The sequence below is a fragment of the Corvus kubaryi genome, unplaced genomic scaffold (genome assembly GCF_017639235.1).
Source record: "Corvus kubaryi isolate FWS band 111438036 unplaced genomic scaffold, C.kubaryi_AGA036_p1.0 71, whole genome shotgun sequence".
NCBI lineage: Eukaryota > Metazoa > Chordata > Aves > Passeriformes > Corvidae > Corvus > Corvus kubaryi.
The window spans coordinates 1,115,230-1,129,663 of record NW_024582059.1 but is presented as its reverse complement, the minus strand read 5'-3'; the positions used below and the strand labels follow the sequence as shown (position 1 = coordinate 1,129,663).

At 41.7% G+C, this 14,434-nt stretch overlaps 1 protein-coding gene across 4 annotated transcripts in view; it reads right to left on the bottom strand.

The window, feature by feature from the left end:
- Positions 1-8,376: 8,376 nt before the first annotated feature.
- Positions 8,377-14,434, bottom strand: part of BANK1 (B cell scaffold protein with ankyrin repeats 1) — a 136,519-nt gene continuing 130,461 nt past the window's right edge. For 3 of the 4 annotated variants that reach the window (XM_042049870.1, XM_042049872.1, XM_042049871.1), the window contains exons 15-16: positions 10,892-10,941; positions 8,377-8,979 (exon numbers count right to left, since the gene is read on the bottom strand). In XM_042049870.1, coding sequence (XP_041905804.1) covers positions 10,931-10,941 — 11 coding nt within the window. In that variant the 3' untranslated portion in view covers positions 8,377-8,979; positions 10,892-10,930. The other variant, XM_042049873.1, reaches the window with a different exon arrangement.

Genomic DNA, 14,434 nt, shown 5'->3' with positions numbered 1-14,434 from the left:
TGATTCTCCCTTTGCCTGTATTTGCTCATGAATTTGGGCTGTTGAATAACATTCAGGGAGCTGCAGTGGAGGTGCTATCAGCATGGGTCTGCCCTAGGAGGAGCTGTTCAATGTAGCTCTCTGGGCTCAGCAGTGGAAGGCTTGTGCTCTGTGAGATGCTGGTGGGGCCACGGGCGAAGTGGGCAGCAGCTGAGCACAGATAACCTGGCAGCTGCTTTTGTCTCTGGAAAGGCTGGTGGGCATTTTCACAATATTCCTGTACAAAGGGTCTGCTGGATGAGCAGGGTTACCTCCAACCCAGGGACTGTAATGGGGAGATGCTTTTTCCATGGCTGTTAAGGTTGAGCTCCTCAAGTTCAGGCTCTTCCATCTTAGCTGCCTTCAGTTTCTTTGGAAACACCTCTTTCCATGTTTGATGGTTACCGGTGCTGCCTCTGGATCTAAAATCAGCAATAATTTGATCTTGCAAATAGTCCCCTGGGGGCTGCTTCAGTGGCTTCACAAGAGTGAGCTTGAGCACTGCCATGCAGCTTGTGTGTGTGCTACAAAACTGGGAAGGTCCATCTTGAGGCCTTTCAGAGCCTTCTCTCCCTACTGCTCCTCTTGTTCTGTCAGCACTGGAACACTGGAGCTGTCACTGTAATTGGGAATGTGTGTGTGCAGCTGGGCTGTCAGCAAGGGACAGATGTGGGCGAGTGGCTGAGGGAGCATGAATGAATGATTGAACAAAGGCAAACACCACAAAAGCTGTGGGTGGAAAGGGAAGGTTTGGAGTCAGCTCACCCACCACTTTAATATGTTCTTTACAATGAGGTATACAAGCAAGAAGAGGGTGGAAGGGTCTTTACTCCCCCAGCTGTTGGAATCCAATGTGGTTTTGTCTTGGATATATTTTAGCTTCTATGCTCCCTTTAGGAATGGGAAAAACACCCTGGTTGCCAATGTTCTTAAAAATGTACTTAAATTTCCTGAATATATAAAACTGCAGCTTCTGTGGTGAGTGCTGGGAGTCTTGCTTAACTTAATGCTCCATGGAAAGCTGCTAGATAAGGAGAGTGTGGCTGCGTGAGACTGAGCAAGCAACTGACTATGGGATTTTCTGATATCCTAAAACCCGAAGTGTTTAGCAAATAGATTAGGTCAGTGAAGCAAAACAGACATGCGGATGTTTCATTAGTCTGTTCAGTTTGATGCTATCTGTGACTTATTCATGGGGAGAAAAAGAAAGAGTGTTTCCCACCATTGAGCTGGTTTCTCTCTGGGCTATGTTGTGGTTTGGCTGTAGCAAGCTTGCAGAAGTTTAAGGAAGAATAAAAAAGGAAACTTCTGTGTGGCTGCAGAAGGGTTGGCTGGCATGCCATGGGGAAAAAGCGTGTCCTTTTTGGCCTTCTGGGAAGGAAACCAAGCAGAAGGGAGGTGTAAGAAGTGTGTGGGTGGATATCTATCAGCTTTTCTTCCTCAAGGCATATAGCAAGATAAGATGGGATGGAATAGAGGGAGGAGGGGGTGCTAGGCTCAGCTGTTCCTACAGATGCATGAAGTGCTCGAGAGAAGTTGAGTAGGAGAGAAACAAACATTATTGTGTGACTTCCTTTGAACTAGGGGACTCACATGCTCTCCTGTAGTGCATAACTTGTTCTAGCCCTATCTAATCTCATTTGCTTTGATTTTAGTTTATGTAAATTTGGTATTCTGTGGAAAATGGTGCATTATCTCAAATGCCTTCTGTCAACTGCCTGTTAAAACAGTTATCTTGTGCTCTTCATTGGAGTTTAGTCTGTAACCCTAGAGTTAATAACTTGTAAGTGAACAAAACCAGTCTCCTCCCCATGGTAAAACAGTTCCTTTTCACCCTGTTGTTGGTGTCACAGAGTATGCACACATTCTTACACATGCAATTCAAGTCATGTCCTTCCTCAGGAACACCATTACAATTTTTTCCAGTATTTTGTTGAAACACAAAGGGACCGTTTAAAGTAGCTTGGAGCAGTGGAGCTTGATATAATAATACAGAATTTGCTATAACTTATCTTTGACTTCAGTTGGACAGTGATCAGAGAGGCTGTGCAGGTTAATTTTCTGCTTTTTCTTCAGCAGTGTCATAAACACTCTAAATTATGAGCTTTTACAATCTTAACTCTTAATCTGGGTTATTTGGTGCAAGCCGGACATCTTGCGTTCAAAAGTGAATTAGAGAGTAGTCACCCCATGAAATTAAGGATCTCAAAGTGGTAATGACCATCAGGCCTGGAAAACTGACAGTATTGTGGTTGTGGACATGACACTTGGAACAGGCAAATGTCTCCTCTGAATTATTAGCTGTTCTGTGCTGCAAATGGGAAGCTGATCTTCCTGATACTTAAACATCAGAAATTTGTCACTGAATTTCGGCCTTTATCTGGTTAACTCTCATCCTGAGAGGGGACTAATGACAGCTCAGTCACTGCTCTGGATGAACTGGGAAAGGTAGACCTGGAGGGAATACCCCTGCACAAGTGATGGTTAAACACCACTTCTCGTGCTGGGCTTAAGCTACTTGTCCCACTTGGGAGGAGGAAGGGAGCCTGCTTTGGATCCACAGAATTATTTGCTTACCTTGTTTTGTGGAATAGTACTACACCTTACCCTCCCTTACAAGGCATAATTGTATTTTACAGCACTGGGCTGTAGGAAGTAACTGTTTCAAGCACCAGCTGAAGTGTAGCTTTCTCAAAAAGACTGTTTTGCGAAGCTGACCCATGCTCTGGAGAGCTGATTTTGTTAGTATCCCAATCTCAGCTTAGTTTTGCAAGCAGTTTGTGTTTTTACTCTGAAATGCCTCCAGTGTGCAGTTTTGCTTATCTTGCAACGCATACAATTATCGCAGGGGGTCCGATGCTGGTCAGCACCGGTGTGCCACGACCTTCCTAGAGAGAGCGTCCTGCAAAGAACAGTTCTTCCGGGGGGATGGCAGGCCTCCCTGGGCTGCAGGGGATTTCAGCAAGTGCAGCGACTTCTCTGCTACAAGTGATATCAGCTCTTTGTGAAATCACCCAAGGCGAACTCGGGGACAGAGAGACAGAGCCTCGTTTGGCAGTTCCACAGAGGCAGCTTTTGTTGTCCAGCAGCCCCTGTGAAGGGACGGCCGGGGACAAAGGCTCCCTAGTCTGGGGCAGAAACAGGGGCTTTTTATGGGAAAGGCAGGGGGTGGGGTAGAAACCAATGAGCCTACTGGGTACAGACTATTACCATATAGAAACAAGGCGTGCTGGGGGTGCTTCACTTTGTCACCATGACCCAGAGAAAGGTTGCTTATCTCTGGGAGAGTCTTTTTGCCCTCAGGCCTCTCTCCTCCAAGGGAGTGCAGAGGGCTCTTGTGCCAAGGGATCACAGCCCTCCACATACAATCAGGCACAAATCTGACATCTAATATGTGAAACTGGTAAAAGAAATAAGAACTGTGTTTGGATCACCAGTCAGAAATAGAATGCAAGATCTGGTTAATGACACTTGAGTAAAACAAACAAACAAACCCATAAAAATTGAGGAAACACATACTGTGTGATGGCAATTGAGTTCAGTGTTCAAGCTCATATTGCAGGAAATAGTAACAAAAAGTATCCAGAAAAGAAAAAATCCTGCTTGAGAAGTGTTATAATGTATCTTTTCCTGAAACTCCTTTTACAGTGTGCTCACATCTTGTAATGTTCTGTTTTAGGTGGGCAGGAGAAAATAAGAAATGATGTGCCAATGCTCAAATGGCAATGAAATTATCAGACCGGAGGAATGCTGCCACCTCTTTCTTTCTCTTGTTTCTGGAATTACCACAGATGTCTGATACTGAGAAATAAAAATACGTAAGGCACTTTTCCCACAGGAGTTATTGTGATTTTAGCCTCCTCTTCATAAACTAGGGTGAGTCAGGTATGGTATAAAGGCAACTTAAAACTCACTCCATGCATTAAGAAGATCCTCTGTAAAACTGAGCAGAATTTTCTCACCAGAACTATGACTTGGGAGAATGGCAGCTGATGTGGGCTCTGTTTGGTGGCTGGCAGCTGCTGGCATTTGCTTGTCTAGGATTTGATGTTTAGGTTTTTGTCTAGATTTTGATGTCTAGTCAGATATCAGATTTGGGTAGAAAAGGGCATATAAACTTACTAACATGGTAAATTGAGAGGGATAAGGTTACCTGCCATAATCTGTATGTTCCGTTACTTACTGCTTCCTTGTGGTCCCTGACTCTCGTCTTCTGAGTGTGACTGAAATCTAAGCTGTAGGGCCCTGTATGTTACATCTGTGGGATCCTCATCTCCAGACTGAGGCCATGTGGGTGTTCCTGTAGTGCAATAAACAGCAATGGCGTGTGCCAGCCCATGCCTTGCAGGTAGAAGTGCTTATGGCAACCTCAAAATCTACAACAAAGTTTGACAAGTCTGCTTTGTGATCTCCGTTTAAGTTTGGGGTTTTTTCTTTATCTATAAATATCTTTGTATGGAAAGACTTCTGATAACAGCACTTAATCTGGCAGAGAAAGGCTTTGCAAGCACCAGAGAAGGTGACTGAATTACCCAAATCCATGCTAGGAAAAAGTCCCTCAGATAATTGTTAGACCCATGAGTCTTGCCTTGAAATGCACTGGATCCATGGTTACTTTCTGAAAAGTTGCTGTAACCCAAACAAGCTTCATAGGTTAGTGCCCTGGGGTGAAATATTTTGGCCTGTCTTCTGCCAGGGCTGAAACCACAAGTTCATAATGAGGCATTTTAGCATTACAATTGATGAGCCTTTTTTTTTCCCCTTTTACCAGGCTAGGTGCATTCTCTGTATAGACAGTAACAGTAAACTTTTTCCGGTCAGCATTTTAGTACTGTATGTCACTTGCATCTGCAAACAATTGCAGCTCATGTGTGTATTTTTTACAGTGTTGGGCAGCCTCAATGGATTTTTCACCTCTGTTGGACCTCTACTGTCTGTGTGTATGGAGGGTCCTTGCAGAAGTGAGCTGAGACCTGGGCACTTTATTCCTGGGGTTTTTTTCCAGTAAGAAGAGGCTGATCCAAGCCTTTGAAATTACTGTTGAGAGTTGACAGTGATGCTGGTACATGTCTTCTGATTTCTTGTACTAGGAGTCTGGCATAAAGTGACTGCTGCTTCCCTGGGACCACTTTCTGCCTCCATTAAACTTCTCCCTGCTCTCTTGATGCAGTTCTTAATTTCAGCTACTGCATCCCAGTGTGTCTAGAATGGCTGATTATGTCCCTCCACCTTGCTTGTTGATGGCTTGTCTTGGGGCCTATTTCTGGAATGACTCACTTCAGCATTACTGAATTATGACTCTGAAGTTTGTCAGGAAGAAAGTTGGTTACAGTAAATGAAGGGGATGAGCAGTCAGTCTGCATGGTTCTGCCTCCTCTTTGTTATTCACACCCCCTCGAGCACTGTCAGGACAACTCTTGTCATTTTGCTCCTGCTCTTATCACAGGGAGATGTTTCCTATGAAGACTGAAATGTATCTTCAGCACCATTTACATTCCTGCACGGATCATAGCTTCTTTAATAAAAGAAGGTAGGAGTTGATATTTATTCTCACTCTGCTGCATGTTACACTGGTGTTGAAATGCTGTGAGTATTTCTTCATAGGGTGAACATCCAGCAAGGCCATGCCACCCCCTCATGGATGACAGGCTACATCCAAATGGTGAGTTACCTCAGCAAGGAGTGGACAATCTTTGAGCACTGCTGACTCACTGAAACCTCTCCTGTAATGAGGCTCCTGGCAGATCAAACTTGCTGATAACTGCAGTCACTGTGGATCCCCCTGCATTGTTTCCTTTCTCTTGGATGTCACTGTTAAAAGCATTTATTTTGTAATGAATTATTGGTTCAAGTTCATTGGAATACATACTGCCAGCTGGAAGTGTGGAGTGGTGTTATTGCTAATGGGCTGGCTACTGAATCCCCTAGCTGACAATGAAACTAATATTTCAGCTATTTTAGCTAATATTTTAGAGCACCTACAACAGGGATCTTGCCTCTGTTAGGCTCTCAGGCTCCTGTGATTTACTTAATTGTTCATGCACTGCCTAACAGGCACTTGCTGATGTTCCCTGTCGGTGAAGCACGTTGGTTAGCAAAACTTCAGGACTTCCTTTGTGTCGGAATGTCTTTTTAGAAACGTGTTGGAAGTTCAGTGGCACACCTTGAGGAAATGTATGGAAATCCTGCAGCAGAAAACATCGTGAATACTGAGTATGAGATGGGTGGGGAACAGATGCTCTTATTTTTGTAGAAGTGTAATGATTTTACTTGCAGCTTGAACATAATTAACTACACTGAGATGAAAAAATTCCCTCTGGAGAAAGAAAAAAAACCAAAACATCCATCCCTTTACTTCTCCTCTGGGGCCTTGGCTTGCTACCTCAAAGTATGGGTGGGTGGGAATTCTGTGTGTGTAAACAAAACCCAAATGAACAACAGTCCTGTTTTCAACTTGTTGCTTAGCCATTGTGGAATTTAATACCATAGAAATTGCATTGTTATGGATTACACACAATTTTTCAGGAAGATTTTGTAGACTGGCAACAGTTGATCTGGGTTTTGGCAGGGTGTATTTTCTTTGGTTTAGGTTTTTGGTGTTCTACATTATAGTATCAAGAGTCAGAGGAGACTAGAGTGATAAAACAAACAAATCTGTGGTGTAGCAGAAGTACTTCTTCATTGAAGTGACACTGCATGTCTTCCCCATCTTCCCTTGCTAGCTGGCATCCTTTTGAGACTGTACATCTGTGACGGGGCAGAAGTAGCTGCCCCAGCTGCAGGAACTGAAAATATTCTTTGCTTTTTGTAAAACAGGGCTGCCCAAACCTGTAATGTTGCCGTACTTGGGCCATCTAGAGCAGGGCTTGGGTGAAGCAGCAAAAGCAGAGAACAGGAGTTGCTTTGTTATGGGTAATCCTAAACTACCCTGGGCTGGAAACTGTGGAGTATCACATTAGAGATGCAAACACATGCATGCACATAGAGTGAACTTCTATTTCCCGAGGGGAGCTACCCTCAGGCTTCAACTTTGTGTGTTTGGCATGGTTGCTGTATTGTCACACTCTATTTTTCCCTGAGAAAAACCACACTATTTCCTTGATGTAAGTGTCTGTGCTTTATTCTTGCAAATTTCCCGTTCTGTAGTTTGTTACCATTGACCACAACTCCCTGCATTGCCCAGGTGCCCTCTCACTGGAGCACAGGAGCCACTGGGCCACAGCCCCTCCCTTGGCAGCACAGAGAGCACCCGGATCCTGCCTGAAAGTTTGGGAGGACTTTCCTCCCAGGAAAAGTCCCTTCATCTCCTCTGCTACAGAAACAAGCAACAAATGACAGAAAAGACCTCAGGTACCAACATGAAGAACCTTTTCATTTTTTATGTTCTCTTTTCCACTTACATGTCAATCCATCAGGAATGCTTGCCAGGGATACACTGACTAGCTAGGTTTGTAAGAATATAAATATTTCTGAGGGCAGAAAGAAGGACCTCTTAAGGGGTATATAACAGCTTATGCTCATTTGGATTTCCAAATAATTCTCCCCACTCCCATTTCTGTGTAGCCAGGTGAGTCTTAAAACATCCCAGCTTCTCTCCTATAAAGCCTGACAGTCTCATGCCCCTCAGTTCACAGACACTATTTCCAGCTCTGGAATGCATTACAAATTTCAGGGCTTCTGCTGCGGTTCAAATAGCTTTGTATGGTACACAAAGCTATGTTACCACACTCATACAGCAGTCACTGAATATTTATGACTTAATAGGAATACATCTGCAGTATTTGTCAGGAGTGTTTCTAACAGAAATGCAGGTTTTCCCCACAGAACAAATAATTTCCTGAAAATGTTTAATCAACCCATTTAAAAGAGAAAATAGATTTTTAATTACTCTAAATCTACATGCTTTCAAGATTCTGTCATTATTTTCAAATCCCAACATTGGCTTTTTGGCTTATTTTTATTCCTAAAAGTTCACTTGGCACAATAATTTACTGGGATTGGAAAAATAATATGAGCCTTGAGGGCTTGAACTTCAAATCCATTCCCCCCTTCCAAATTTGGGTGTCACTTTAACAAGCAGCAAAATGTATTTCTATTAAGGAGGTTTTTTCCTTGTTTTTGTGCATGAAATAGGGCAACTCATCTTGCATACTCTTGTATCATCATATGCTCACTTAAATTTTGTGGAACAAAAAATTTTGTGGAACACTCTGGGAATGCAGGCCATTATACCCATTAACCATATTTATTCCTTTACTTTTGCTGTGTTAATGCAATAGAAAGTAATTTTGTTTTGTTCTGGATATAATTTACCTTAGTCAACTTACTAAACAAAACACAATTTCCCTGTAAACCAAATTCTTGTAATCACTTTAATGCCTTAGTAGGTAATTAGTACTGATTGACATAGTTGGGCTTAAGAAATTAGCTTTGATGTGAGTACAGGTATTTAAACTGGTGATGAAATAGTTATTCCAAGGAAAGACAAATTTTTACATAAATATAAAAATGTTCTAACAAACAGTAAAAGCTAAATTTTATTTACTTTCACTTTGTAATCTTCATAACCTTTTACAATCTTCCTCTTTTGTGCATAAAATCTACTTTTAAACAATTTATCAAGCACAATGGAAAAACTGAAATGACTTTAAAAATTATTAACCAAAGCACGCAATACATCTTTATAGAAATTGTCAGCTGTCATCTTGGAAAAAGAAAAAGCAAAGAAAAGGTGTAAAATTCGATGCTGACTTTACAAGAAATCTTATTAATTTGCTTTAGTAGTACTGATCTTCCAGAGTTGGTCCAGGTGAGAGATTCCAAGGCACTGGAAGTGCAGCAATGACCCCACAGTGGTGTTGCAGCAGGATGGGCTGGAGCCCGAGGCTGTCAGGGCACATCTGGAACACGTGTGGGATGCCAAGCAGAGGAAGCTGATGGGCAGCTGGCTGAGGAGTCTCACTGTAGGCAATGATGAAAAATTCCTGTTATTCAATAGACTGGTCAAGTTTGTTTAGAATAAGATCAAACTGTATTTGTTGAAATGAATATGAAAGAATCAAACCCATTCTATCCCTTCAGGTCCACCAGCTGGATATCAATTCCCTTATCCTCCTCCCACCTCATGTAAGGAAAACGTGATTCTTAGCTAAGTAAGCTAAGAACTTTGCACTGGATTTGAAGACTCAACTCTCTGGGGGGGGTCAAAACATGAGCAATAGAAAGGTAGATCTTGAATGTTTATCTGCAATTTTTTGTAACAGTCAAACACTCTAAAATCTTCCCAGAATTAGTCTTAAAAAACCCTGTGGTTTCTTTGAACCAATCTGAAGAGAGACAAGACAAGAAAACAATGAAGAGGCTACACTTTGCAGAAGAGCAGAATCTTGGAGGTTGCTGTGCATAATTCACAAACAGAATTTATTGAACATTCTGGATAAATTGTATTTGCAAGTTCTCCCACTTCTAATTTACCTTCTCTCTCCCACATAATGATTTTCTAAAAGTGACAGAAATCACCTATTCTGATCCCAGGGGTAATTCCCCCTCTCCCCTTGCATGATTCATTTCCCTTTAGCAATCTGGAACTCATAAGCATCTCTGATATTACCCAGCTTTTTGTAGTAGTTTTCTCCAGCCTATGAGCTTTCAAAATTCAAAGCTTTTTTACTCATTAAGTATAGGTGACTTCAGCCAAGGAAACAGCTCCGTTAGGAATGCCCATGTAGGAGTCAAGCTGCCCCTTGAAGAAGGAACACTAATTTTTCATTTTCAGCTCATGTCATAAGACCCTTTTTTTTTTGTTCTTATGAGAACTTTTGAAGGGGGGTGCCTGAACAAGTGATTCAGAGGATAAGCAGCAGCAGAGGAGGTACCTATGGTTTTATGGTGTGGACTCTGCATTCCAGTGAGCAGGTGAGCAGTTGGCTCCAGAAATGAGACATGGACGCACACTTGTTGCAAGAAGCAACTTCCCTCTCCTTTACATGAGAGTAGGGTGGCAGAAGAGACCCCACTGAAGATAACCCATTTTCAATGCCAAAAAATAATGCTACGACAGTAGCACACTGCACTCCCCTCAGTCAGAGAAGTTGGAGAGGGAAATTGAATCAAAGTAACTTAGCTAACAAAGCCTTTAAAATTACAGTTGTCTTTAGGAATAAACTGCTTCAATTTGCTACTGTGAACAAACATTATTTAACAAAATTAATAATATTATGTAACAATAGCAAAAATATTAATACTATAACAATAGATTAATGTAATAGTAATATGACGAGGTAGCAGACAGTAATACTTAAACCCCCCAACTATTAAAGAGCTCATTAGATGCCCCAAACCCAAGAAACTCACTAGCACAACCACTGGAAAATTCTGCTGTTTGTGGAGACAGTATCCTCACCTCTAAGCCTCCCAGCACTGAAATGACCACTGGTTTCATGTTTAATCTGCACACATCCTTGTAGCTATGGCTTTCAACTTTATTCAATATGGTTGACACTACTTGTGAAATCAGGATGTAGGGCTGGACTCTTGATACAGCTTTTAGGTGCATACCCTGCCTTAGTGGCAATAACTGGCAGGAGCTCTCTTCAGCTGCACCCACAAGTGAGTGCCTCACTGCTTGCTAATCTGCCCTGCGCTAAACCAGAGTAGATTGATAGCTGATAAAACAGAAGTTCTAGTCCAAACCAGACCAGTGATAATGGTTTATCTTGTGAAATTAGAGGCTCTGAGATGCACTCCCCTCCTCCTGTTACACAAGTGCACTCTGATGCAAAGTTCCTCCACAAGTGTTCGTTTCCATGACAAACAACATGTCTGTGCATGAGTGTGTGTGTGTGTGTGTGCGCATTCATATACCTGTTCTTACCTTGCGTAATTAGGCATCTGTTCCTTGTCTGTTGGGCTCCTAGTTGTAGACTAAAAAGAAAAAGGTGCAATCAATAATAATTGAAATCAATGTTAGGCTTGTGCAGAATATCTTTCAAAGCTGAATAATTCAGAAAACACATTTCTACAATGAGTCACTTCTTATGTGCTTTACTTCAAATATGAAGACAACACATGTCCCTGGGAGCAGGGGAGCAAGAGACATTCACAGAAATAAGCAGTTGTTGTGTGGGAGAATGACATGAGGTAGATTTTGTACAACTCTTACTCCCAACAGCAAGGTTGGTCTCTCTTGGTGGCAATTACGAGAGGCAAGAGTTACATGGATATTCATTGTCTTGGTGAACTCCTGTCAGCAGTGGGACTGTGAACTTGCCTCATGAAGACCTGACTTGGTGACAAAAAGGCAGGAAACAGATTTTTGTTATTTTCTAGATTTAAACTTTGAGCATCATGTGAAGCTAAGAAATTGGGAATAAGCCAGGCTACAGATGTTCCTTCACAAGTCCAGTGGACACCAAGCAAGTATTTTCAAGATTAGAAGTCCTGACTGAAATACTGTTGAAGTCATGAAGAAAAAAGCAGCTTTTCTATGACTTCCTCACTGTCCAAACATACAAAAGCTTGTATGTGCTTCAGGGTCCCATGGTATTCCAACTTTGCTAACTGGGTTGACTAAAGCAGTTTTAGTGCCTGTGGATCCAAATGCCAAAATTAGGCTCTTTGTTCATCGTCCTATTACCTTAGCAGAGACAACAGAAATTGGTGGTTGTGCTCAAAAATGAGAGATGTTTTTTTAGTTTTCAGGGAACTCTACTTAGTCACAACCTGCAAGCTGGAGAGGCATCAACTGATGAATAAGCAATCTGTTAGCAACTTGGACTAAAAACAAGGCACTGATGAGGGCTGAGGAATGAAGCCAGACATTTTGGATAGCAAATGTAATCAATAACCTGCCAGTTTGTAGAATGTGCACAGTGCTCTTCTGGGTGTTTTTTGGATCAAGATGGGAAAGAGATTTGGTCTTTGGCAGCAAGTTGGGCATCTACAGATTTGGAAATCAAAATCTGGAAGAAGAAATTCTGTGGAGGATGCCTTTACTGCAGTGGATGACCTGGCTACTTACAGCTAGTAAGCTTGCCCTTCTTGGATAGGAAGGCCACTTCCAGTGTCAGTACCTACTGATTTTAACAGCTAAGAAATAAATGCTTGCAGTTGAGTAGCCTGTGGAAGAAGCTTTGACCTTTCCACAGCAAGCCACTTACCTTGCCAGTCTTGCCAGGGAGGCCAAGACTGAACAGCTGCAAAGACTGAATTGCTCATTTGTCCCATGGGTATATTTGTCATTGGAGGACTACTAAAACATCTAACATTTTTTCCAAGACCTACCTTCAACCATTATAGAAGTTGCTGGCATTGAAATAATAATAGTTGTAGTAACACCACCACCAATAACAATAAATCAAGCTTAACATTTGCTTAATGCAGTATTTGTCTCCTGAAGGCCAGCTGAGTTATAGGTTGTCCTCTTTGGCCTCTGTCTTGCTCATTACCAGCAATGAAGCAGGGACACCTACTATTCAGTTCTTGCTGTTGTGCCAGGCCTGGAGAACAGAGCATCAGTCATTCCCAGTTTTGATGAGGAACCTGGCACTTTACTCTGCGTCCCTAATGAACAAGTTCAAGGCTCTACAGAGATTAGCTATGATGAGATAGCTAACTACAAGCAACTCAAACCTTCTTATGTAGTTTCTGCAATCTTGTGCATATTTTTAGGTGCTGGATGACTAAAGCTGTGGGATGTGACACACAAGGTGCCATAATGTAACTGCAATAGTAGGCAGATTTTGAAATTCCATGTTCAGAAATGGCTTAATGAGATTCACATAGGTATTTCAAATGCCCAATGATGTAGATAGGCATCACACAGGTTTTTAAATATTCCCATGTGCTAGGAAGTAAGGACGTGGGATGCACGTGAAAGCTGCGCGTTTTTTTAAGACTTTAAAGGAAACTTGTCTAGTAATCCTTGCCTAAATATTGTCTCAGCTGCTGCCATTTGCTCTTAGTGGACATGCAGAAACCCAAGACTCTCAAGCCTTACCCTATGCTTAAGGAGGTCTCCCATGGGCAGTAAGCTACTTCTAGTTCAGTACTTTGGTGGTGTACCCTGAAAAATCTGGGCTACTCAGATATAAAAGTGGCGTTTCTGTCCACAAACCTTTTATGTATTTCCCTGAAATTTTATTTCAGGTATTTTTTTTTCTTGGTTTTGGTCTGTTGGCTAACATCTTGAAAAAAACCAAGTATTATCAATATCTACAGGCCAGACCATATGTGTGTTATATAATATTGAGCTAAACTATTGTCTGTGCCTGTACTTTCTACAAATGAACGTTCTACATGCCTACGCCTTATTTCATTGTTCTTAAAATAGGGTTTTGTCGATGTTGCACTCCAAGAGTGGCAGAACCTTTTGCTTTGCAGTTGATTTCTTTTTTTTAGGTTTTATTCAGTCCTATACTAAACTGTTACAAAATGAGACATGAACTTTAAGATAGCATCTAATGTTATAGTGGAAGACTGAAATGAGTGCCACCCTCATTAATAACTTCATTACAGTGGAAGCAAGATCAAAATTACCAAGAAACTAAAAATTATGTTCCATACTAGTTTGTAGGAGATATTTTCCTTTCTCATTAAAATAAAATCAAATTCATTTTCTAACAGACTTCAGATGTGATCTCTTTAAATCCTCAATCACGACTTCAAAAACTGTCTATGAAAAAGACTGTCCAAATCCTGGTTTCAAATACGGAGTCTAGAGAGAGAGGCCCATGTTTTTAAAGGTACAGCAGGGAGAGCCTGTGTATACATGTGAAAACTAGAATTCTTTGAACAAACCTGAGGACTACTGACATTCACACATACCACTTTACTAAATGGCATGTGAAACAAAATGTCTCTCAAATGAATGCTCTCTGGTCTGCCTTCCTTAGGAACCTTGAAGGAGAAAAGAAAGTGATTGTCATTTTTGTTTCAGGCAATTTGTTTATGTCTGGACATAGATACTGGCCTTCTGAGATCCTTGTTTACTCTTGCCATCGATGTGCCTCCAGTTCTAGAGGAAATCCTTATTTTCAAGCATTGAAATATTTGATTTCTGTTGTTGGACACAGACCATAATGATTCTTCCCACTGCATTTCTGCAGTGCAAAGCTGCTGACTTATATGCATCACAGGATATATGATAGTGTAACAGAGGGCAGAGAGGTTAGGATCAGAAGGGAATATAAGGATCATTACCTGAGTTACTGGATAATTTCACAAAATTAACAATTCTAGTGTTGATACTACATTTCTGCTGGTATGATCCAATAAATGAACTCTGGAGAGGGAGGACAGCTACAGAGGCAGGACTGCTGCTGTGGCCTTAAAATGAAACCCTACAGACAAATACTTCCCAAGAATCACCCTCATGTTACCATGAGCTGCAGTGATCCCAAGCCCTCACCTTGTGAAG